The 27,122-nt window shown below is 41.9% G+C and overlaps 1 protein-coding gene across 1 annotated transcript; it reads left to right on the top strand.

Annotated features, from left to right (window-relative positions):
* The first annotated feature begins 2,345 nt into the window (after positions 1-2,345).
* Positions 2,346-3,281, top strand: LOC137527232 (olfactory receptor 8A1-like). The gene has a single exon (XM_068247738.1). It carries the CDS (start codon positions 2,346-2,348, stop codon positions 3,279-3,281), a length of 936 nt encoding a protein of 311 aa, XP_068103839.1.
* The last annotated feature ends 23,841 nt before the right edge of the window (positions 3,282-27,122 follow it).

Below are 27,122 nucleotides of genomic sequence, written 5' to 3'. Positions count from 1 at the left end.
TACGTATATATACGTCACTGTGTTTACCTCTAGCAGATCAGGGGCGTATATATACGCACTGTTTACTCACCGCCACCAATCGCGATTCCAGCGCCGTTTCCGCCGCATCCCCGTTCTTCTGTGTTCAGGGCATGAGAATAATCCATTCTCAGCCCTGATCCCCGTGCCGTTATGAATGGGAGAGAGAGCATCTCTCATTCATAACCCCAAGGAAACTGTTACAAACAGTTGAGTTCCTTTCTGCTGTAAACAGCAGACAGTGAGCTAAGTGTAGTGCCATCTTGTGGCCAAAAAGTAAAATACAACCATATACACCCCAATACACCATAATACACTCTTACATTCAAACATTTATTAAATATTTACTATTGTTAAACCCCTTCCACCCCTAACCCATAGTTACCAAAATAAAATTTGTAAATAAAAAAAAAAAATTGCAACAACAAAAAAAAAACTACATAAATAGTTACCTTAGGGACTTTTTAAATCTGTATGTTATGTCGATATATGAATGTTGCTTTTGTAAATAAAAGCCTATAATTATGTTTGTAGTATAAAAAACACTAAATTGAAAAAATACCCCTTTGTTTCCAAATAAAATGTTATCACCATACATTGTACTAGGGACGCAATTTAAGTGTTGTAATAAACGGGACAAATGGGCAAATAAAATGTGACTGTTTTACCTACAATAGCACTTTTTTTTTTTTAAACTACAATGGCTGAAATCTAAGAAATGATGAATTTTTGCAATTTTTCTCTTCTTCTTCCCTGTAAAATGCATATATAATAAAATAATTCTTAGCAAAAAGTACTGCCCAAAGAAAGCCTAGTTTGTCCCGCAAATATTAATATATAGATCTTTTTTCAGTGTGTTAAGTAGTCATAAGGTTATTGGCGAATGAATGGGAGGTGCGTTATGTGAAAATTGCTCTGGTGTTGAACTGGAAAAAAACCTGTGCTAGGGAAGTGGTTAAAGCAAAAAGAAAATATAATTAATAGTATGAATAATAAAAAAATAGACTATTTTCTTTGCTACTAATGTTCTATTAGTAGCAAAGAAAAGAGTCTATTTTTATTTTCAGTTATATAGCTTTTTTTTTTTTATAACATTGCATCATACAGTCAAATTAGCAGTTTACAAACCACACTCTATATTTTAAGCTATAAAGCAGAGCAGAAATAATTACCCTTTGAACTTTCTTGCAGTAAAACCTTATCTCAAGCTGTATCTCACTGTTTCTTGCCTGTTTAAGTGCTCCAGAAAACAAGACTATATTCAACCCAAGTTAGGTCAAATAGCTCAGAAGCTCTTCCTGTACTGGGAAACAATATGAGAATATTTTATTTGCTGCTAATGTTCTAATTCTTAATTGTACTGCACATACAATTCATTATCTCACAAGTTTATTTTTTGCTTCAAGTTTGCCTTAAGGAGATTCATCTACTTCAAAAAATATGGCCAGCTTTAGAATGAAGATTGATATTTCATTGTAATTCTTGTAAAATGAGCCAAACATCAAGAGGATTTATTTTTATTTTAGTTCATGTTTTTTACTTATATTTGCTAACTTGCTACCTTACTCGCACTGAAGCTTGTGTCATACGTCTGATTGTTATTTGAAAAATACAAAGGGAGAAGTAATAGAGAGCACTTGATAGTGTAGTAAGTTGGTACCAGACAATGTATTGTGTAAAAAGAAAGAGAGGTACACACAAAGATAGGTTACCACTAAGGCAACCACAGTAACGGCAGGTGAGGAGATAAAACCTGACCCCATTCGGGATAAAAAGTCACTCTCTGTAGACAGGAAAAAGATAACAAGATCACCTCCCCCTCCACCAAGGGTGGACTTGGAATGAAATTAGTATTTGAACAGAGGCGCCAAAATAGAATAAAACCAAATCATTTTAAGAAGGGAGGTATGAAGGCACTTTTGCCGGCTGAAACTCTTAAAACAGTTGCTCCTGTTATAGCCTGATGAAGCGGGCGTAGATCTGTGAAACGCATTGAAAACATTTTTGGAGTTAGGAATAAAGAGAATTTTTCTGCTGATAATTGACTGTTTCGAGTCTGCTTGGGGAGGTAATTCTTCCACTACCTCCCTGATTAAACTGATTTTAATTATTTTATTCTATTTTGGTGCCTCTGTTCAAATACTAATTCTACATCTGATTGTTCTTGTTCATCTTGCCTGAGATGTTATACTAACCCCCTCATACAAAAACTTAAATACAATCTGCTTTTATCTGTGCTGTTTATCATAGTTGATTTCATTGCCAAACCTTCTTTATTCAGTGTGGGAGGTGTCTTGTTTTTCTGCAGTAAAGTCTTAAGATAAACTATGAATGAGAACAACAAGACAACAGTGGCCTACTTCGTACTCAGTGGGGTTTCAGATGTCCCTGAGTTACAGGTTCCAATCTTTCTCCTGGTTCTTCACATTTATCTCACCACTCTTGGTGGCAACCTCATTATTATTCTGCTGGTTTGCCTGGACTCTCATCTACACACCCCCATGTACTTTTTTCTTTGTAACCTATCCGTTATCGACATATGTTCTACCACAGTTACACTGCACAAAATCCTTGTTAACTTTGTAACAGGAAATAATGAGGTATCTTTTATTGGTTGCATGATGCAGGTGTATTTTTTCACCTGGTTAACCTGTGCTGATTTAATGTTGCTTACAGCCATGGGCTATGATCGCTATGTCGCTGTTTGCAAACCCCTGTATTACACAACAATCATGAATTGTAATGTCTGTGCTGGTTTGGCCATTTTCTGTTGGGTGCTTAGTCTACTCCAGATGATTCCTTCAACTGTCATAATATCACAATTCTCTTGCTATACTTCTAACATAATTAACCACTTCTTCTGTGACCTCATACCTTTGATGAACCTCACCTGCAGTGACACCTCGGTTTTGGAACTTTTAATCTTCACAGATGGAGGTCTGGTTGTAACATTCACCCCTTTTTTCCTCACTTTCATCTCCTATGTGTTCATAATTATGACCATAATGAAAATTAAGACCAGTACAGGTAGATCCAAAGCCTTCTACACCTGTTCCTCCCATGTAACTGCTGTTGTGCTTCTCTACACAACTCTTATTTGTCAATATTTGACACCGAGTGGCACCTTCAAGTCCAGCAAGCTTCTGTCTTTGTTCAACACAGCTGTGGTTCCCATGCTCAACCCTTTTATATACAGCTTGAAAAATAAGGATGTGAAATCTGCTATGCAGAAGAAACTCAAGTACGTTATATCAACTGTTTAACCACTTCATGTTCTGGGGTTTTTATGCCTTAAAGGGGTTCGCTTGCACTTTAAAATAACTAAAAAAATTATATGAATAGAAGTACGGCTGCGTGGCCGTGTGCGTGCTAGCTCCCACGTGCGCCAGCGGAAGCTTACTGCGCAGGCGCAGTACAGGAAAACTTCGTACTGTGCAATAAGCTCCCACTAATGCCCACTAGCCCCTGATGAGTCAGAAGACGAAATGCGTAGGGCGTGGCTTAACGGGCAGGAGGCGGCGGTGCAAGGAGGAGACGTCCTCGGATCAGATTTTTGATATCCCTGAACTTTTCTTAAGTTTGTGAGTAGCGCTACCTTTTTATATTCTTAAATAAAGGTTTTACACTATAGTAGCTTTATCTAGTTGCAGTGGGCTGCTTTTTTTGGTGCGGAGGGAGTGAACACTAACGAGAGGCAGTGCTGAGGATCACTAAGGATCGTGCACCTATACGCTGAGAAGCTGTCTGTGATTGGGGCAGCCTGTATACAAGGTGAGCACGGTCCCTTAAGGTGTTGGGGCCACATTAAGTGTAAGCGGTGGTCCCCATAGAATTGAGCACGGTGGTAATACTGTATCTGGCTGTGGTCTCCATCCATAATATGTGAAGCAGCCTATGCAATGATTTTTTAATTTTATTTTTTTTTAATCGCCAGTGAGTATCCTTGTGAGTACCCGTTCAGAATGGGATTTCCTTATGGGCAAGCGGCGCCGGCGGCGATCGGTGAGTACGGGGGGACGCCGCAGGGAGGGGCAAAGCATGTAGATAGTGCTAGGCTAGCTACATGCTAAAAAAAAAGGTGAATAAAACCCTCCCGCGGCCGTGCAGCCGCACATATCATACCGCCAGGGAGGTTAAAAGGTGATCCGTTTCCCAATTCGAACGGATACTGTACGGATATTGTTAACCTATGGAACTGTTCACATGCATCCGTTTGTACAGATCCGCTCCGTACGTTCTGCTGAACGGACCGCAACTTTGCTGCAGAACCAATTTTTCTGGATCGCTGAGCTCAGTGGACGAGAAACAGAAGATGAAGCCCTGCATTGGGGGCAATGGGAGAACGGAACGTTTCTTCACACTAGTGAAGAAATGGACCATTCGGAGGGCTATAATCCACTGGTGGTGGGGGTTTGTGGGAGCGCAAACTGGGCCGTACCTGAGCTGGCAGGTGGGTGCCACAGCTGTGCGAAGAAAGGTTAAAACTTACCCAGGCGTCTTCTTCATTGCAGCCGGTGGTAGAGAGGGTTTCTTCCGGGCTTCTGTCTTCTGTGTTATGTGACTACACGCATCGTGCGTTTAGTCATATAACACGTGTAGTCACATGACGCAGAAGACGGGAAGAAAACCTCTTTACTGCCGCATGCAATGAAGAAGATGCCTGGGTACATTTTTAACCCTCCCTCACAATTGGAGCAAAGTGGCAAACGGAGTGAATATGGTTTCAATCTACCGGTGATCAGCTCCATTTTCACGGATTTGTTTGCCAGTGTGGACCAAGCTATACGGATCTGGTGAAGCAGAGACCAGATCAGCTTTCCCGGATCCATTTGGCTTTAAAAAATACGGTGGGAACCAGGCCTTACACATTAGACAATTAGTAATGCACATATCCATTCCTAAGAGAAACAGACAACATAACCAATGACAAAAAGGAAAAAAAAACACAGGAAAATTTGGTTACTGTGCATACATTGACGTTTTACTTATATTCAGCTTTCAAACAATTAAACTTATTTACCTTGGGATATGAAGTTATCACTGCTTTGCATTTTTGACTCTGCAAAAATGGCCTTACAATACTGGGAACATAGTAAAAATAAGGTTAAAAAAAATCAACACAATGTTAAACCAAAAACGTGTCTAATATGCACTTTGGGAACCGGCTAAATACTGTATATTCCTGCGTATAAGACTTTTTAACCTTTGAAAATCTTCTGAAAAGTCAGGGGTCGTCCTATACGCCAGATGTCATTGATGCCAGGTGATACGCCTTGTCCTGTTACCGCCTCTCAGATCTCGCTGCTGAGGACTGTAGTGGAGCAGCGCAGGCGCACATGTGTGAGATCTGAGAGGCAGAGAAGGAGGTAAATAGGATACAAGGGTGGGCCAGACAGGTGAAAGAGGTGTGTTTCATGGGCACAGTGCTATCTATTCTTCCATACTGCTCTGATAAACGGGGAGGCAAGGAGAGCTGACCAATCCACTTAGGGAGAGGGAGAGTTGACCAATCCAACCAGTCTATTGACTATATACTGTTATATACTAGGTACCACATACAGTACAGCACCAGTATCTGTTCATACATAGCACCAGTATATATATATATTTTTTTTAATTTGCTGTGCGTTGGAAGAGGGGTAGTCCTATACGGCGAGTATATCCCAAACTCTATATTTTAACTGGACAAGTTGGGGGGGTCGTCTTATACGCCGGAATATACGGTAATTCCTCTACAACCTGTACATTGTGTGCTCTTTCAATTCTGTCCACATTCTGAGGCAGTAGATGGTCTTCTAACCAATGACAAAAGAAGATACCCCGAGTAAAATGTAAACAAAAAGAAATGGACTACAGAAAGAAAAATGTCAATCTGATCTACATCTTGGGAAGCGGCTGAGGAACTGATCTACAGCCTGTTGCTTGTCTGGTCTTTCCTCCCTTGCCACATTCCGAGGCAATTCAGGACTTTTTGTGGTCCAGTTGGTAACAGATCCATCGCCGATGTGCAACATGTCAATTAGCAAGATCTCGATGTGGTCCATGTTCATGTGCTCCATCACTGGTCGTACAATCGACTTTTTTCTACCACAAGGATACTCCGGAGATGTTCGTAGAGATACCACCTTACTTTTTCCTGCCCTTTCTTGCTTGACGGTAGCTTGCAACCGGTTCACATTCTTGTTGAAAGCCAAAATGTATACAACACAGAGACCTGATTTAGGGATATTTAGGGACAAAAGTTATCCTAAAAATGAACTTTTATTAATACATTTAAAAAGCTTAGATTAAGGCTGCTATGAAATATCAAAAACTGAATATACAATGTGGGGCATCACTCGGGTAAGTATAAATCGTATAAGAGGATATCATCTCAAAAGCCCTCTAACATTGTAAATAATATACATACACACTACCCCAACCTAAAACCCAACATGTTTCACTTCCTTGAAGAAAGTTTTTTCAAGGGAAGAATAAAAAGTGCAACAGTGCTAAACCTAGTGCTAAGGACAGAAGAGGCTAAGCTACAACTACAGGCCTGCTTTGACTGCACCGACTGGGCAACCCTCTAGACAGCCTGCCTGGAGGAATGGTCAGAGAGCGTCACCTCTTACATCAGCTTCTGCGAGGAGCTGTGCATCCCCACAAAAACCTTCAGGGTCTACCCTAACAACAAGCCCTGGTTTAACGGCAAGTTACGCCAGCTCCGGAGAATCAAGGAAGAAGCGCACAAGTCCGGAACACCAGAGGAGTTCAAGGCTGGAACAATGCAGAACTTAATATATACAAAAGATGTACAAAAACAAAGTAAAAAAGTTACAAGATTAAAGTTACAAAAATAAGAGTTTACAAAGATACACACAAGGCTATTTTGCTTACCAATAAGAGGGATCAAGATTGACAAATCTTGGACTTGGGTTCTGTGGACGGACACCATTCTGATTGGATCAGGAGCCAACTTAGCTTAGACCGGGAGTCCGGCTCCAGCTACTGTCAGGAGTAGACTGATTTTAGGTATCTGTCCCCTGCTTTTTATAATGGAATATTTGCCTTGAGGCTGCAAGCCTATTTGGACGGGGGGAACTAGCTTTAATTACATCCTCAGACATAATTTGATTCCCAGAGATCTAACATCCACATGTGAAAAGTGTATTATAGCACACACACAACAAAAGACTTCCTTAACATCCAATTTCCCCAGGTTAAAGTGTATTTTAGTACATACATGAAAAGACTTCCTTAACATCCAATTTCCCCAGGTTAAAGTGTATTTTAGCACATACATGAAAAGACTTCCCTAGTCCAAGTTACAGGTGACAAGCCCATTGTTGACAGTATTTCCTGGCCGGTCAAAGGTAAGCATACGGCTGCTATTGGCCTGAATAGCCATCTCCTAATTAGAGGCTAGGTAGACAGTCCCTAATTGCAGAGATTTCCCACCTCCCAATTAGGAGCAGACAATGGCCATTGAATGCAGGGTCAATTTACATGATATAACGACCTCCAGGAAGCTGCTAGCCTTCAAAGCCCGACTGGCTAGCAGACAATCCCATATGGTACAGTGGTACACAGCAGACATAAAAATGGGAAAATGAAAATATACTACTGTATTATCCTTAACAGCCTCACAACCAGCCGCTATATTCCTGACAATGACTTCCTTGAAATCGGTAGTCAATGTTATGGAACGTGAGAAAAACAATGCCTATGTCTTAGCAATCAGTCTTATCCCTATGATAGAGGAAGTACCAAAAGAGAATATGTTTACTTTACATCATGCTTTAATTGATACAATACAAAGTTGTATTCAAAAGCCTGCAGACCCTCCTTCCAATGCTAACCCTCCTGTCACATCAGTGCCACCATTTACCATCGATTTCAGTCAGCTTAGCCTTAGGTACACACAAAGCCATATGCATCAACCACAACCGCCACCTGCTAATTTCAATCTTCCAAGTTCTGCTTCAACCTCCAATGTACCTATCAGAGGTCAACACCGCCCCCAACAAGATTATTTTCAGGGCCCGGATTATAGTATGTCCCCTTACATGCATCCAGTTGATGGAAGGTATTCTCCACATGTTATGCAACCATCACAAGAAATGAGTACAGGTGATGCAGCAGGACCGATTATTAATGACCCTCGGTACATGTCACGCACAACACCGCCAGCAGCAGGGCCAAATGCAGAAGGCACTGTCCAAAATGATCCCTTACAGGCAACTTCCCTCTCTTTTCGAGAATCATTATACTTTGAGAACCTGTAGTTTGCCATGAGGTGCAAGGTTGTGTGGTATTTGTTGAATACATTTCTTTAACATTTAAGGTTAAGATTTTATATTTGTTTTTACAAAGTTTAAACTGTTTCTGTAAAGAAAGCTGTTATAATGTTAAGTTTGTTAGAGAAAGTTGAGAGACGCAAGACCAACACTCTGGATGAGCTTAAGGCCGCTATCGAAGCATCCTGGGCCTCCATGCCACGCCTCATTGAAGCAGTCATTTCTGCAAAAGGATTCCCGACCAAGTATTGAGTGCATAACTGAACATAATTATTTGAAGGTTGACTTTTTTGCTTTAAAAACACTTTTCTTTTATTAGTCGGATGAAATATGCTAATTTTTTGAGATAGGAATTTTGGGTTTTCATGAGCTGTGTGCCAAATCATCAATATTAAAACAATAAAAGGCTTGAACTACTTCAGTTGTGTGTAATGAATCCAAAATATATGAAAGTCTAATGTTTATCAGTACATTACAGAAAATAATGAACTTTATCACAATATGCTAATTTTTTGAGAAGATCCTGTATATGTTCAGTGCGTAAAAAAGGAAAAACAATGGTGCAGTGCAAATTCTCTGTGTTACCTACAAAAAGTTAATGTAAAGGTAAGCAAAACTGGTAACGTTCACACTGTTTGTGTGTCACACTACCTGCGACAGTTAGTTTATGAGTGACCCTTACGTTATCCACTCATATACCTGATATTTAATTCTTCACGACAGTACAAAAAGAAATGTACACCATTGTTGTTTGTGTTAAAAGCACTGCACATACATGTGTCTATCTCATCGTGTTACTTAAAGGATCCCGCAACTGGAAATAAAAGTAACTGCATACATGTGGTGTTGAAAGTACATACTCACACCTCCTCCTGCCCCCTCTGTCTGCTGCAGCTACTGTAATATTCCAGTCGGTGTCCCTGCAACTTTTTTGAACCTTCACCCGGCTCAGAAGCATGCTACCCCCTCCATCTAATCTGGACTGTGTGTGCGATTCAAAACACAGAGCGCAACCGCAGCCCAGCTTAGAGGGAGGGGGCAGCGTGCTTTTGAGCAGATCGGTATGCACTGCACACACAAATGTGAGAAGGGGAGGAGTATCTCCGGGTCCAGGTTCAAGCTAGTAATTGGGACACCGGCATTAATATTACAGGAGCTGAGGTGGTGGAAGGAGGTGTCTGTATGTATTAATAACTCCCAACAGAATGCATCATTTTTTCTTTTCAGTTGTGATATGTTTTAAAGGCATACTACAATAACTGCATACAAGCACAATTTGCTTACCTGGACACCAACCTGCTCCGTTGCTATTATGTAGGACGTAAGTAACGTGTTCTCGGATAACATAGCTGTTGTATATTGAAAGGTATAATGCAGGATTTGACCTTTTTTTCTATGTGTTTAAGTACCGCCTCCTCCTTACCCTTCTCATGGAAAGAAGTACTCACAAAAAACGTTGAGAATATTGGTACATCTGTGTTTTACCGAGCGAATCTGTAAAAGTTTTGTTAACCAGTTCAGCCTATCTGGATGACTATGCTCGTCCAGATAGGCACTGCTGCTGTTGCTGCGTGGTGCGCGCCCCCGCGCGCGCTCCTGCTGCCCGCCGTTAGACCCCCGATCAGTGAATGGGAATATAATTCTTATTCACCGATCTAACTTCCCCGCAGAAAAAAACAACGCTTTCTATTAAGAGAGCGCGGTATTTCTACCCCCAGGAAACGTCACCGTCTTCCTTTTAGTTCCTGGATTGTTCGCATCCAGGACTTTTTTGACTGTGGCCATCTTGTGGCCAAATAGTAAACTGCACTCACACAAATTTTTTTATTAAACAATTACATTATTTTTCATTTAAAATTAGCTGTTTCCCTCCCACACCCAAAATTATCCAAATACATTATTTAATAAATTTTTTTTTCTTAAATTACAATAAAAAAAAACAACATAAATAGTTACCTAAGGGTCTGAACTTTAGAGTATATTATTGTATTATTTTAAATTATAAGCTTGTAATAAGTAATGGACGCAAATTGAAAAAATGCACCTTTATTTCTAAATAAAATATTGGCGCCATAAATTGTGATAGGGACATAATTTAAATGGTATAATAAGCGGGACAAATGGGCAAATAACATACATTAGTTTTAATTACGGTGGCGTATATTAATTTCAAGCTATAATTGCCAAAAACTGAGAAAAAATGATTTTTTTTTTCATTTTTTTCTTAATCTTCCTGTTAAAATGGATTTTGAAAAAAATAATTCTTAGCAAAATGTACCACCCATAGAAAGCCTAATTAGTGGCGGAAAAAAAAGATATAGATCAATTCATTGTGATAAGTAGTGATAAAGTTATTGGCGAATGAATGGGAGGTGAACGTGGCTCGGATGCATGAGGTTTACGACACTGTGGTGCTGAACCGGTTAATTTTTAGTTGCAGACCACACTTTCACTTGCAAAAAAAATTGGTTGCCTACTGCTGCAATAAATGTGTTCAACTATTGGACTTGTCTGTCTTTAATTGTAGAATTGTCACTAGAAGTATACTTTTGGGGTTCATTATGAAATACGGTCATATATTGCCACTTCAACCTTTGAAGGGAGGTTTCGGTGGTCTTTGGGAGCACTCGTGTTCCAGAATACGGACAACAGCTACAAGCGTGAGTGCCCTCTATGAGGCACTCACGCGTGCACAGTATAGAGCCGCCTGTCTTCGGTAATAATTGGCTCCCTTGAAGACTTCTCAAGTTCCCCCACAGGGGGATTTGAAAGGAGGATCCTGAAGGCACCAGGAGAGAGGAGGGAAGGGTGATTAGGACTCAGAGACTTCACTATCCTTAGGCGAGTATATGATTTATTTTTTACAGAGGGTAACATTACCTTTAACAAACCGTATCACAGCATACATACGAAATGTTTGAACAGGACCAGCCGCTGTACACTTCAGTACTTCAATGTAAATGGAAATGATAATAACCTGCATGAAGGAGTGTGTTGGAAAACTAGGTAACTGTATAGGTGCAAGAAAAGTAATGGACCAGAAGGTTGAAAGAAAAAACAAAGTTGTAATGTACAGTGGATATTCCCATTACATTTGGAGCATGGTTACTGAATTCTACTGTTTGTACCAATATCTCCAGATATAGTTTGCACAAGAGAGAACATACAGTGCAAGCAAAATTGCATCACCATTGGCTCTGGGAGCGGAACGGTGTGCTCCCATATTGATGGGGGTATTTGAATCATCAAGATTCACTCCCTCATTCTCCCGAACAAAGTTATGGAGAATGCACGCAGCCTTGATGACACAAACATTCTCCGGGGACATTTGCAGTGCACTCTGGAAAATTCTCCATTTTGCTGTCATAATCCCAAAGGTGCATTTGACCATTCTGCGTGCCACGTTGGGAATAAGGCCGCATGATGTTGGTTGACAATCCAAATGCCTTATCTCCAACCCAAAAAAAAAGGTCGATTAAGCTCCGACTCTCCAGGCCATGGCATTGGTTCGGGGATGTTTGCTCGCCCATTTTTTAGTAAGTGTCCAAACTTTAAGTTCTTATAGATTGTAGAGTCTGAGTTACTGCCATAAGATCCTACATCGACATACAGAAACTTGTAGTCTGCATCTACAATAGCCAGCATAACAAGTGAAAAATATTTTTTATAGTTAAAAAATTTACTCCCACTGCAGTTCAGGCAAACAACCCTCACATGTTTTCCATCAATGACGCCAATACAATGGGGGAAGTTACACCTTCGCCAGTATAAATCGGCCACTTGCATCCACTTGCTGGTGTCAGGAAAAGGCATAAATCGTGGTTGCAATTTTTCGCCACAACAAGCTGCAGGTACTTAGCACTACAGATTGTATTGTACTTTTTCCCAGACCAAATTCCAGATGTAAGAAACTGTAGGAATGTCCCAATGCCAAGAATCTGCAGTAAAAAGAAATACATCGTAAGTATCTGTCTGTATCTTTGGTGGGTTTGCACCCTGCACCACCTGGGGATTTAAATAGAGAAGCGGATGCTTCAATTATAGAAGAAGACGACATAGATGTTGTTATTGAGGGGGTCTCATCTCTATTATCAGCAAGGGGGGCAATGGTGGATCTATTGCCCGCTGGTAATTCTGCAGCAACAGAGTACAAGTTTTGTAGTTTGAAGATCCTGGAAAGTACTTTGTATGATCTCTCAGAGCAAGAGGTCAAAGTGTATTGGACTGTACAGACCCTCTCCAGGTACAAAGAGCTTCAGTATGTTACCAGGGGGTTTCGTAAATATTCAGAGCCTGCACAGTATCAGGATGACCCAACCTTTATGAAGGAGTGGCATGAGGAGCACATCCGCCATTCCCAGAGAAAAATGGAAATAGTTCTATCTCGAACTGAACTAGAGTATAATCAAGTTGTGGAAAAATTGAAATTGTTGAAAAATGAGTTGAAGACAAGGGTAGGGGATGCTCGGTTTAAGAAGCTTATGGAAAAAATAGAGAAACGTTTGATCCCCATCCAGAATGAGATTCGTGATAGAAAACAGAGGAAATTTATTCGGGATGAAGAGGACTACCTGGGAAACAAGATCTTTTGCTGGGATAAGGGGGTACCCAAAAAGAACTGGCCAAGACCCGGCAAACCAGGCAAACCAGATCAACCCTCTAAACCCCATAAACCTCCAACCAAACCTAGGCTAGGCCCCAAAGGGAGAGCGGGATGGACCACTGAATCAGGTTCAGAGGGGAGTGGGGCAGAAGAGGAGTCTCCACCTAACAATGGGAGCGGTGGTAGTGGGAGTCTAGGAGCCCAAGGTAAAGAGGGTCACCGATCTTTAGGCGCAGGCAAAGGAGGGGTAGGGGGAGCCGTAGGAGGTGTATCCAAGAAACGGAAACAGATACAGTGGAAGGGTCAGGAGTAGTGGGTGCACCCAAGTTGGGGAATACCATTGTGGATAAAGAAAAGGAACTGAGAGTGATTAATCTGTCTAACGTGGAGTTATCAGAGGACTGTTTAACACTGCTTTCTAAAGGTCTCAATTACTGTATTACCAGTGACTTTGATATATGTCGTTTTGAGGTGGATCTTTTGGAGGCTGTTAGAAAAATAAATGTGCACAAATTTTTTAAGAGCAGAAATGAGGCAAATGTGATCAATTCAGGGGTAGGTCCTTTGGGTTTCAGCACCAGTGCCGCCTTTGATGCCAAGGATAAAGAAATGTTGGGGATTCTAAAAGAACTCCTGGAAGAGGGTGGGAGCCAAGAAAGAGAGGGGGAGGAGGATGAGGGGATGACAGATAGGGTTCATAAGCCCTTCCGCAAGTCCACATTTAATCCACCGATTACCCCAGGGAGCCCGATAGATGTATTTCACAGGGGTATCCTTGATGAAATTAAGGCTTGTCTATACCCTAAAGATGTTATGAATATCACTGAAGGCGAGAGGAAGGCACTGGTATGGCTGAGATCCAGGACCGATATTGTGTGTAATCCCGCCGATAAGGGGGGAAACCTGGTGATCTTGTCCAGGGAAAACTACTTGGAAGAGGCTTATCGCCAACTGGGGGACACCTTGACCTATGTGGAATTGAAATCAAATCCAGTTGAGAAAGATAAGGGGAAATTAAGAGCTCTTTTGAAAAGAGGGGTGGAACTGGGATTCCTAAGTCGGAAGGTGGGGGAGGAGCTGTTTGCGGAAAAACCCAGGTTCCCCCTTTGGTATTATCTACCTAAGGTGCATAAAACGTTGGAGAACCCACCCGGGAGACCCATTGTCTCCGGGGTGGGCTCTCTAACTGAAGCTCTCTCAAGATATTTAGATTATAGGTTAAGCCCTTGCCTCAGAATGGTGAAATCATTGGTGCAGGATACAGTGGACATTTTGAATGTCCTGGAACATTTTGAGTGGAAGGAAGGCTATCATTTGGCCACAATTGATGTGGTCAGCTTGTATAGCCGCATTCCACATACGGCGGGACTTATAGCGTTGCGTAGCGTTTTGGATAAATACGGTAAAAGCGATGAATTCTCTGACTATCTATGTGAATGTATGAGCTTCATTTTAGAACAGAACTCCTTTATGTTTAATGGGAAGTGGTACAAGCAGGTATCAGGGACCGCCATGGGGACCCCGGTAGCACCCACGTATTCTAATCTTTTCTTGTCTGTGTGGGAGGATGAAACCATCTGGTCCCCCGTTAACCCCTTTCGTGCTAAATTGAAGTTATGGCGTCGATATGTGGATGACGTCCTTGTAGTCTGGGATGGTGACAGCATGGAGTTTGCTCAATTCATGGAGTGGATTAATTCCAACCAGATAAAATGAGCTTTACATCACATTTTGGGGACAGGGAAGTGGAGTACCTGGACCTCAGGGTGGTGATTGAAAATCAGGTGATTACTACTAAAGGGTTCAGGAAAGAAACCGCCACTAATAGTTTGCTCCATTTTTCTAGTTACCATCCCAGACATGTCAAGGACGCCATCCCGTATGGCCAATTTCTCCGCCTTCGGAGAAATAACAAAAATGACACTGACTTTGAGAGACAAGCGGAGGAACTGTATGACCGCCTCAGGAATAGAGGTTATGAGGTAGAATCAGTGGGCAAAGCCCTTGCTAGAGCTCGTGAGGTCCCTAGAGAACAACTTCTCACCAGAAAGAATCGATCATTGTTAAAGACAAATCGGTGTAACTTTGTTTTTGATTATTCTCCCCTATCTGAAAAAATTAGACAGGCTATTAGGAATCAGTGGCGTATCCTAAAGTTGGATAGTATTTTGAAGGATCTAACTACCATGCCCCCAAGGGTCAGCTTTAGGAGGGGGAAAACGATTAGGAAATTACTGGTACACAGTGACGTTAGAGTTAGAGAGGAAAGTTCGGTTACCTGGTTGTCAAAGAAAAAATGGGAAGGCAATTATGGATGTGGACACTGTAGTGCGTGTCGCTCTGTTAGAAAGGGTAAGGTAGTCCAGATTGGACCAGTCACCTGGAGAATTAGAGAATTCATCAATTGTCGGACAAAATATGTTGTGTACTGTGTTTGGTGCCCCTGCGGTCGTTATTACATCGGGAAAACAGTCCAGCCTCTAAAGGAAAGTTTCCTCCAGCATAAAAGATCTATCAAAAACGGGGTAGGTGCTACCCGTTTGATAGAGCATGTAAATGAGAGCCATGGTGGCAATGCGGAGTGTCTCTCCTTTGCAGGCTTGGAAATTGTACAAGGCGACGGCAGGGGAGGTTTGAGAGATGATCGACTCTCTAAAAGGGAGGCCTGGATGATTTCACATACTGAGGCTCTGGGGAATCTGGGTTTTAATGAGAGGGATGAGGTTAATGCATTTTTTAAGTAAAAGCTCTAGGTAGGATTTCAAGTTATACTACACTGTCACCTTAACCTGTAATATGTTCATGGTTGTCTCCCCCCCGCCCCCTTTGTGAGAGAGAGGTGGGTGGTGGGAGGGGATACCTGGATGTAGGTGGGGTAGGAAGTGAAGGTGTCAGGCCCCACGTGTCCTGAAGAGGCGTGGTTACACGTGAAACAGCTGTAGACATAGGGGCTTTCGTTTGTACCTGTGCTTTGTGGCTTCAATAAAAGAAGATTCTATGAGGAGTGCCGGAGTCTGTCAGTTCTTTCAGCCATACATCATAAGTATTGATGCACATGTGAGAATACCTCACTATATGTAGCTTAGCCACAGACCTGGCCAAGGTCTTCCCCAACTTTCTCATGTATCTGCGGCATATGCCTGAATGGCCACTTTCGCCAACGTAAAGGACACCCAAGGTGACATGTGACATGATGAGATAGACATGTGTATGTACAGTGCCTAGCACACAAACAACTATGCTGTGTTCCTTTTTTTCATTCTCTGCCTGAAAGAGTTAAAAATCAAGTATGGAGGTGGCTGACTCAGTCCTGACTAACACAGGATGTGACTGCAGTGTGACCCCAATTAGTATGAAGTTCAATTTTTTATCTCTTTCTCTACCTCTCCCAAGCCGTTCTGTGCTAGGCAAGTGTTTTATATTACGCATTTCTTATCCGTGAGGGTCACACTGTAGTCACTTCCTGCCTGAGTCAGGACTGAGTGAACCACTTACATACATGATATTTAACTCTTCCAGGCAGAGAAAGATTAAAAGGAATCAGAATCAAAATCTTTATTTCGCCAAGCACGACTGGGTCGTGCCCGGAATTGGGCTTGGCATGTACAGGGTACTGATACACAATATAGTTACATATACAGGACAGGACATGCAGTAGGAACAGAACATTATACAGAACATTATATAAGCTTTATGCAGAGGGAGACAATGTGGCATAAGTTACAATACAAACACAACCAAAAGGTACGCTTGAGCTGGAGCGCTGTCTATGTGCAGAGTGCTTCAGTTCGTCACGGTATTGTGGTGGGGATGGGCATTTCCATGGAGAGAGTTCAGGAGGTTGACAGCCGAGGGAAAGAAACTGTTCTTAAGTCTTGAGGTCCTGGTGTAGATGGATCGGAACCGGAGCTTCCGGCTCGAGGGGAGCTGATTAAAGAAGCGGTAGCCTGGGTGTGAGGGGTCGTTGGCGATCTTTAATGCTCTGGTGTTCAGCCTGGAGTGGTATAGGAGGTCCATAGTGGGAAGGGATCTCCCGATGATCCTCTCCGCTGATCTGATGACCCTCTGCAGTTTGAGCCTGTCACTGGCGGAGGAGCTGGCGTACCAGACCAGGATGGACGAGCATAGGACGGATTCGATTGTGGCCGAGTAGAAGTTTGTCAGAAGTTTTTGGACCATACCGAACTTTTTCAGTTGACGGAGAAAGAAAAGTCTCTGTTGGGCTTTCCTCTGTGTTGAGGCAGTGTTGGCGTTCCACTTCAGGTCATTGGAGATAGTTGTGCCCAGTAGGCGGACACTGGGGACTCTTTCTACTTCCTTGCCATCAATGTGGATTGGAGGCGGTGTAGATTGTCTTGAAGTATTTTAGGGCTGATGGTATTGAATGCTGAGCTGAAGTTCAGTAGGAGTCTGGTCTATCCAGGTGATCATAGACGAGCTTCAAGCAGATGTTGATGGCATCATCAGTGGACCTGTTTGCTCTGTACGCGAACTGGTGCGGATCCAGCAGTCCCTCTGTGGAGTGTTTAAGGAGGGGTAGCACCATGCTAACAAGGAACACAGCATATTAATTTATGTGCTACCCACTGTACATACCCATTCTATCTCTTCATGTCACATGTCACTTTGGGCACCGGACTGCAGCAGAGGGGTACTGGAAGTCCCAGGTGAGCACAACTACTTTTTTGAAATATTCACTTTAATGCCAACATGCTATTTACCTTAATGTCAGCAAAAGCCTTTCCGTTGGGGACACGGCTTCACGGAAGGTCGTATCTTGATGCTTCAGATCGTCACGAAGCTCCTCCAAAATGTCATCAAAGCTGCAAGATAAACAACACTGTCATGTCAACATTTCTAAATTGTAATTCCTAATCACTTTACAGAAACAGAGGCAACAGCAAATAAGATGTATGCATACATGGAAATTCCTCTGGCACCATCAGCCTGTAAGCCTCCCATGCCGTCCTCCTACTCTAGCTCTGCACGCGAGTACTACGGCCCCATAATTTTGGACAGTTCAGGCAATTAACGCAAGCGCAGTTTACTCTCCCTCCAAACTGCGCATGCACATGCGTAATGAGTCAAAGGGAGCACCTGTGCATATGGAACAATGACCGAGTCCAGCATAAGTTACGCGCCCCACTACAAGCAATACAGGCAGCAGAGGACGGTGTAGTGCGAGGTTTCAAAACTTACAGGACTGCAGGAAGCCACAGGTATGTATAACATCATTTTTTCTTTCACTACATGTGTTCTTCAATGGTTAACTCAACCACAGGTTACAATAATCATACTAATGTTAATCCAAAGTGCACTTACCTAGCAGCAGACTTCTTGCATAAGCAAAAAATTTATCAGGATGCTTTCGCAGATCCTAAGTCCAAAACTGACCTTTCTCCTTTCGATCCATAAGCAAAGGATGCACCCAGTACCTCCTATGTCTCCGTCTGCACCTCATCACCATAATAGCAATCAGAAGAAAAGCAAAAACAGCAAAAGCAGACATCTCTCTATACAATACTCCTATCACTTTCAAAAACCCACACAGAAAGGAAGTGACATCAGAACAAAATAAAAAAATAAAAAAACAACAACCACCTTTATTGACAATCTGCCCAGGTATAGCAAAAACGCGCAGAAACGCATTAAGAAAACGTGTACAAACGCACACGTTTTTTACATGCGTTTGTCCCTGCGTTCTACCCTTTTTCCAAACGCACATTATGTGAACAGGGCCTAACTCTTACAAAACAATAACAGATGTATTACAATACATAACTGTTTCAAAAACTAGTGATAACCATTTTAGAGAGGTACCTTGTAACAGTAGCATTTGAGAAATTATGTTAACAGCCCTTAGCCATTTCTTATGCTTAAATAAAATATATTAAAACTTTTAACTCGCCCCCATTTCTATTAGGGCCTGAGCCCACTAACGCAGTTGAGTGCAGTTGTGTCCGCTTTTCAGCAACTCATCAATGTTACAGATGCCAAAAAGCGGATACAGCTGCACACAACTGCGCACAACTGCGTTAGTGGGCTCAGGCCCTGACTAGTAAATAAGTTTCAGTGTAGCGGTCCCCTCAATGCAGCGGAGGGGACCGGGAGCCAGCGGATGAAAGCGGAGCAATGGCATGGGACATAGCGGCTGCCAAGAGTGTTTTAGAAAGATCCAGGAAAATATATATATATATATTTTTTTTTATTTTTTTTTATGTAGTGTGGACATTCCCATTAAGGTATTTAGTCAATATAAAAAAATAAAAACTTTGATAGTTGACTTTTAAATACGGTAGTACTAGGAATGTTTTTTTTCGCATCTAGAAGTGTATATATATATATATATATATATATATATATATATATATATATATATATATATATATGTAACAAGTTGAATAACTTCAAGTAAGCACAATGTTCAAATCAGCATGAATGTAAACAGGGAATGTATTGTCCTGTTGTGAATTTTAAAATGAGTTTTAAATAGTAATTGACTGTTTGTCTTGTTTTCTATCCATAGGAAGAAGAATGAAAATTGAAAATTGGGAAATTTCTTCCACATACAATTTTAGACACCAATTAGTAACATTTACACAACCATACTGTTTTTACCTGAACCTGATAGTTTTAAAAGAAAGAGACGTTATGAATTTTAATAATTAACCATCTACCACAGTGTTTTTGGTGGTCTGAGTAGCACTTGTAAAGTTAGGATAGGTACACCGAATATTATTTTGTTCTACTAGATCAACACCAATTTTTATGCACGGTACACTTGTGTATCATTGCAGTACTGTGTGTAGGTTTTATTGTACACAATACATTCCTATAGTATAGCATGAAGAGTTGCCTTTAATTCATCTTGATGATGATTGTAAGTGTTGTGGAATTTTTCTGATTGCTCCTCGTCAAACATGAACTGCTCCCTGTCTGCATTTCGTGTTTGACAAATAGTACGAGAAGTACGAGACAAACCATGGCTTGAAAGGGTTGGAAATCTGGAATCTGTTTGCAACACTTGTGCTGGTGGCTCTTGTATGTGAACAGATTCCTCCTCACCTGCATTTCAATTTCCACCCTCGTTAATAATTTCAGACATTTCTGGAACTAAGTGTATAATCTCTTCTACATTTGGTAGTGTTTCAGCTTCATGTTCTGCCTCATACATGGGTAATGACTCCCTGCTATCTGCATTTTCGTAGTAGACTTGACTCCGTAGGTTGTTCAGACGACTTTTCTGACCCTAACAAAGGAAAAAAATACCCAGTCAAGTATATTTTTTTCAACATACATAATTTAAAGAGAAACTCCAACCTAGAATTGAACTTTATCCCAATCAGTAGCTGATACCCCCTTTTACATGAGAAATATAATGATTTTCACAAGCAGACCATCAGGGGGCGCTGTATGACTGATTTTGTGCTGAAACCCCTCCCACAAGAAGCTCTGAGTACCGCGGTACTCTGGGCAAACTGCCACAATGTAACAATGTTTACAGACAGGAAATAGCTGTTTACAGCTGTCTCTAACAGCCAAAACAGCTAGCAACAGCTACATAACCTGCCCACAGTAAAAATGTCACCATGTAATAAATGTCAGAATGTAAATCGGGGAGAGGAAAGATTTTACAATGAGCAAACACTGACTAAATCATTTATCCATAATTAAGGTAAAAAATGAAGCACTTTTTTTTTTACTACGTTATTTTCACTGGAGTTCCTCTTTAAAGAACATTTGGTTAAAAAAAACTTGTAACAAATATTTGTTTTTTTTTTAGTTACTTAGGTTTTAATTTACAATTTAAATGTAGGGGTAACTTTTATCAATTGGTGGCTCAATACAATTACATTGATAGATAACAATTTAAATTATCCAATCCGTATCTTATAAAAATAAAAAATCATAGAGGGGTGATGCCAGCAACAGGATGAAGGAATACACCCTATTGCATAATTTTGAAAGTACACCATGTGTTACATGGGAAAATTATTTAATAAGATATAGTGTCATTGATATACCACAATTACAGAAACTCAAACCTTGTAAATGTAATTTCTTTGCTTTACACACTGCTATAATAGCAGCAGCGCTCTCTCTCCCTTCACCCGACATGTCAGATTTACAGTAAGCAGTGGGCAGACAATTATCTCATGCTAAAAATCTTCTTCCTGCAGATGGAGTTCACAGCCTTTCCGTTTCCTGTATGGTCAGGCCGCAAAGTTGCCGTGGAGACAGTGGATCAGGCCACATTTGTAGCATTCGGACTAACGACGCACTCACTTTTCCCTCCCAATTTGAGGGGAGAAAAGGTGCGTCTTATAGTCCGAAAAATATGGTATATAATTTTTTTTGTTTTAAATACAAAAAACTGTTTCATCATAATGAAAACAAAACCAAAAAGATATTTTTACTGTATGTTTTTCAGTATAGCACATACTTACTCATCTGGTTGCTTTTGGATTCAAAATGATTTTTAAGTCCCACGATAGAATCCTGATCAATAATAAATCTTAAAAACAGGGAACACCAAGAGCCCCAATAGTGTAATACGTACTGGACAAGGTGGCAATACCTTTGTATTGCTAGATACTCACAAGTCAGGGTCACCAGCAGGCAACCACTGTAAAGGCAGGTGGGGAGATTGTCCTGACCCCACTCAGGATTAAGAAGTCGCTCTCTGTAGACAGGAAAAAATGGTAGCAACCCTCCACCAAGGGTGGACTCAAAATTTTATATAAGGAACAGAGGCGCTAAAAGTATAAAATTAGATTAAATGAGCTTAAAAACCAATTTAATTGGCAAAAATGAAGGAGGAAGGGGTGGTCTTACCTCCCTCAAGCAGACACGACAACGACTGCAATTCAGACAGTCAAACACATTTATTAGAGAAACTCCCAAAAAATTGCAACGCGTTTCGCAGGCTCAATCCCGCTTCATCAGGCAATACAGGGAGGAGTATCAAGCGATCTGCACAAGGATTCAAGTTAAGCTCCACTGTGATAATGAATCATAATGAATGAATAATAATGAATAATAAATATTAGCCTTTGTTCGTAGTCCTTAAAATAAACTTCTATTCCAAGTCCTCCAGTTTTTTTGCTGTAAAATTATTAGAGAAAGAACACTTAAAAAAATAAATAATAATACTGAACATTTTTCGTGGAAAGCAAAAAAAAAATGTGGGAAAACAATCACCTTTCCTTAAGGGCGTTAGTTATCTTTTCTCTTACGTCCCTTTTGATGTCCTGGTATCTCTTCTTGGTGTTATACACCAATCTTGATACCTCGCTTACAGAGTTGACAGCATCAGTTATATCTTTCCAAGTTTGACTTCTCCATTGAGAATCAGTGCTTGCCATTTTGCTACCCTTCAATTTATCAAAGACAGGTAATAAACTCTCCACCAATGCCATATTCTCACTGCGTGAAAACCTTTGTTTTCTCTCACATTCATCATTATTTTTTGTTATAACCTCATGCTCTGATTTTTCAGTTGACGAAGAGTATCGCAATGTTTTTTTTTTCTTCTTGCTTGGTTGCTTTTGTGTTTTCATGTTTTGAACAGTTGTCTTGGATTGTCTTTGTTTTGGTTTTGAAGTGCTCCGGCTTCTTCCTCCATACTGCTTACAATCATATTCTTCCGTCCCATACCAAACGTCATCGGAATCACGTTGTTGATGTTTCTGTTCACAAAATGTTTGTAAAGAGAATGTAATGAATTGATATTTTACTTAGTAAAAATCACAAATATTCATAATGATTACTTCAGTACAATTTTCAAATGAAAGGGATACTAAGTTATAGGTAAAGATGGAATTTGCACTTTACCGTGCATATCTAAAGACACAAGAAATCCACAAGGTTCTTCGTTATTCTCATTGCTCCTCTCCTGGGCATTCATTTTTGTTTTTTTGTTGAATTTGACCTAAAATCCCCCTTCCGTGTCCCCGCTAAGCGTCATCTTGTCTGCTGGTATTTTATTCCTGTGAATATGTGGTTCACTCTTCCAGAACAAGTAACTTTATACACATGTTTAATTTTCATTGTGAAATACAACTCAGAGTCCCTTTAAAGGGCAACTGTAGGAATAAGAGCACAGAGGCTGCCATATGTATTTTATTTCAAACAATACCAATTGCTTGTCTGGTCCATTTTGCTACAATACTGGCTGGATAACACCAGAAAGAAACATGCAGCTACTCTTGTCAGATCTGATAATGTCAGAAACACCAGCGGCTTGATTCACTAACCGGCGCTAAGTATTAGCGCCGCAGCGCTACGCGGAGCCGCGTTAAGTGGGGTGCATGACCAGGTAGGAAACATGAGGAGGGCCCTCCCCGAAGGCTTACAATCTATAGGGAGAGGCGGGGACACGAAAGGTAGGGAACCATAGTTCAGCTGCGGGTTTAGAGCCCCAGTGAGCGGGGAGGGGGGTTAAATAGAAGGTGAAAAATTATCTCCTAGGAGAAAACTCAGGAGAAAAAGTCAATTCCATATGGCCCCAGGGGTGCAACTACAAATCATAGGGCCCCCCAGCAAAACTTTGATGGGGCCCCTCAATGTTTACGCCCTTGCCTACCCCTGGTGGCCTTCACAGCCTGTGGGCCCATCTTGCAAGGGTCATAAAACAAGTGTGGACATCATAATTGTCACACCCATAACAAGTTTTTGGCACAAACACACCTGATCTGGAGGATGGGGCCCTTCACTGGAGGGAGTGAAGTAGTAGTTGGGGTTCCTCTACAGCTCTCGGCCCCCCTGCGATTGCAGGGGCTGCTCCCCTGTAGTTACGCCCCTGCTGTATACATTGGAAGGCATCTGAGAACCAACCCTTAATTGATTTTCATCAGGCAGTCCACATTTGTCTGGTTATCAGATATTAAAATGAGTGGTCTATGTACATCTTATTTGAATGATCCAGAAGAAACAATTTTTATTGCACATAAATACACAACTCCGTGATACTTCATATCTGAGAGCCTAAACAATACAAAACATCTAAAACATATTTCTGCGCAGAGAAGGGGCCAGCAAGACACCACTAATTATGGCTAAACTTGCTTGCAGAGATGTCGGTCATGCTGACTCAAAAAGTTTCCGTAGTCAAGCAACCACCTGCTGACATCTCATGCAGTCATCCATTCGACACAGTCATCCGGCAGCTGCCTCACTCTAACAGGGATAGTGTCCATGTCTTACATATGTATGCATACACAGTTGGCCGGCAAAGCAGATCATAGATCCATCCATGAAACCAGTCCATTTGTCAGCTTACTTGGACAAAGGCAGATTAAGCGTTAGCAAAGCATTTTGGCAGAAGCTCAGCAAGCCACATAACAGTTGCAGTTCATATGATGTCTGTATACTTGCGTATCTGGCAGAGTTGCATCAAAGCATCATGGCCGTGTGCTCATATAGTTTCCCCAATGTGCTATCGTAGCGGCGAGATCGCTGCTCTGCTACGAGTCCCTTACTCGGGTAGACTGTAGTGTGTTGACGGGTTCCAGGTTGTGCACCATTTGTCATTGGGGCATCTACCATAGCAGTTGCAACTACACCTCGCCGGTGTCTGAATGGGCGTGTGGACGGCCCGGTAGGTCACGTGCACGCCTGCACGATACTTGGTGGCCCCTCCCCCCTACGCCTTTTACGTCACCAGATGCTTCCTCAGGGCGTGGCCTACGCCATCAACGTCACCTCTTTTGTAGCCAGCTATACTCCTCCCTGGTCTGACTTTGCCTCCCATGCTCGGCCAAATTTTTCATTGCCTTGCGCATATACCAGTAGTCATGTTGTACATCACATAGATTTCAGGCGGTCACCAGGGGATATCCGCTCATCCATAGTAATTCCTCACATAGCACCCCATACAGCACAGTCCCCATCAGCACTTCACGTCCCGTGCACAAACACAAGCCGGTCCTGATATCACTTTCGCAAAAGACCATGTTCACTGCACATAGATCCACAGACGCCCTTTTAGACCCACTCCAATTTGCTTATAGGGCAAACAGATCTGTGGAGGATGCCATCAATGCCAGCGTGGCTTACATCACTGAGCATCTAGACAGCCCTGCCTCCTACGCTCGGATCCTGTTCCTGGATTTTAGCTCAGCGTTCAACACGATCTGCCCAGACATCCTGCTCGCCAACCTGTCGCAGCTCGGAGTTGACCCTACTCTTCGCGCATGGATCAATGACTTCCTGACTAACAGAACACAACAGGTGAAGCTTGGCAACCACCTCTCCAGGGTTCGAACCACCAACACGGGGGCTCCACAAGGCTGCGTTCTGTCACCTCTACTGTTCTCCCTCTATACCAATAACTGCATCTCATCCGCTGACTCTGTGAAAGTCATCAAATTTGCAGACGACACCACTATCATCGGCCTTATTGGTAAAAACGGGGAGCAGGAGTACCGCAGCGAATTTGAGAGAATATGCAACTGGTGCATAGACAATAACCTTGTCCTCAACGCAGCAAAGACTGTTGAACTAGTGGTAGATTTCAGGCGAAACCCTACCCCCCTCCCACCTGTCCTCATTGGGGGTACAGAAGTCTCTAAGGTGACATCTGTTCGATTCCTCGGCACAACTCTTACTAACAAGCTGAAGTGGGAGCTAAACACCACCAAAATCCAGAAGAAATCTCAGCAGAGGCTGTTCTTCCTGGGCCAACTGAAGAGATTTGGCATGCCCAAGGAGCTGCTGACCAGCTTCTACACTTCCACCATTGAGTCCATCCTCTGCTCCTCAGTCATTGTCTGGTACGCGGGCGCAACGGCCAGCGACAAACACAAACTTCAGAGAGTCATAACGGACGCGGAGAAGATCATCGGATCTCCTCTTCCACGTCTCGATCTCCTCCACTCCGCCAGGATGAGGAAGAGGGCCACCATGATCTCCCGTGACCCCTCTCACCCAGGCAGCCACTACTTCAAGCTCCTCCCGCTGGGCCGTCGCTACAGGACCATACCATCCAAAACCACTAGGCGGAAGAATACCTTCTTCCCTCAAGCTGTCCGGTTACTGAACTCCAACCTCCCCCTGACGGGCTCGCATACCATTGCGCTCTAGCTGGATCGATCAAACCGGTCCCCGCTGTTGCCTGCCTGGCCTATCCAGATAGACTCGGGGCCACTACCTGCACCCCTATTATTATTATTACTAATATCATTATTATTATTATTTACTGGGCTGTATTTTGCACAGCAGTGAAATGGACGATATGAACTGATTCTGCATTTTAAATTGTACGCATTGTAAATTGTCTTATACTCCTACCTATGCCATGTGAACCACAACTAATTCCGATTACAGCTTTGCTGTACTTGGCGAAATAAAGTGATTCTGATTCTGATTCTGAATATGCGTGTCAGCAGAGCAGAATCCATGCTGCCATCTAGTGTCATACTTAGACATTGTTGAGTTCCATAAATCTTACACTAATATAGAATGAGGTTATTCCATGGTACAAAAACAGAGGGGCTGCACTTTATTAATACATAGGACATTTGTCTAGCAGTTAATACAGCCTACATACTCATGTCTCTCCGACATTTAACTCATTCTACAGAGATAATGAGACCCTCATTGGGAATGCATGGCCTAGACCCCTACAAACCAATATGTATTTAAATAAACCACAGACACTGAAATGGAAAAAATTGGCCGCGGCCGGTTTATTGGGGCTTTGTAAATAAATGAAATTGTTTACTTTATTACCAAATAAAGTTAAACAGAAGAATTTCTTTTGAAATAACATAAACAGTAAATCAAAATAATACTGCTGAGCAGTTAAACACACACAATTTTATTGAATGTCTGCTGCACCATGGGCGACATTACCCATTTTCATCCGCCTTGTACAGGTGACACACCCCCAATAAAATGTCAAGGCTCGCGACAAGATTGGGAGGGAGGGCCAGTACACTCATACGTCCAGACAGCCATCCCTTCAAGCATCCATATCTCATCTTTCTGGTTGGGAAAAGGGAAAGATTCATTTTAGAAGGGGTAATTTACCTATTATAGGTGATCTGTCTGAGAAAAGGGGTTAGATCCAGATCAGAATTAAACCCAAGGGGGCTAATGTGTTCAGCTTATATTTCCACATGGATTCTTTTGCTTGTAGTACATCATCAAAATCACTCCTTCTCTCAGACAGATTCAATTTATATACTGCCTTTACTTTTGTTCCCTACAACGATGAACCA

The sequence above is a fragment of the Hyperolius riggenbachi genome, chromosome 8 (assembly GCF_040937935.1).
Source record: "Hyperolius riggenbachi isolate aHypRig1 chromosome 8, aHypRig1.pri, whole genome shotgun sequence".
NCBI lineage: Eukaryota > Metazoa > Chordata > Amphibia > Anura > Hyperoliidae > Hyperolius > Hyperolius riggenbachi.
Note: the sequence above shows the minus strand (reverse complement) of the source record. Positions and strands in the feature narration are given on the sequence as shown.

What these genes read in the sequence shown, in the direction of transcription:
- LOC137527232 (XM_068247738.1), top strand. Translation starts at nt 2,346, where the DNA reads ATGAATGAGAACAACAAGACAACAGTGGCCTACTTCGTACTCAGTGGG.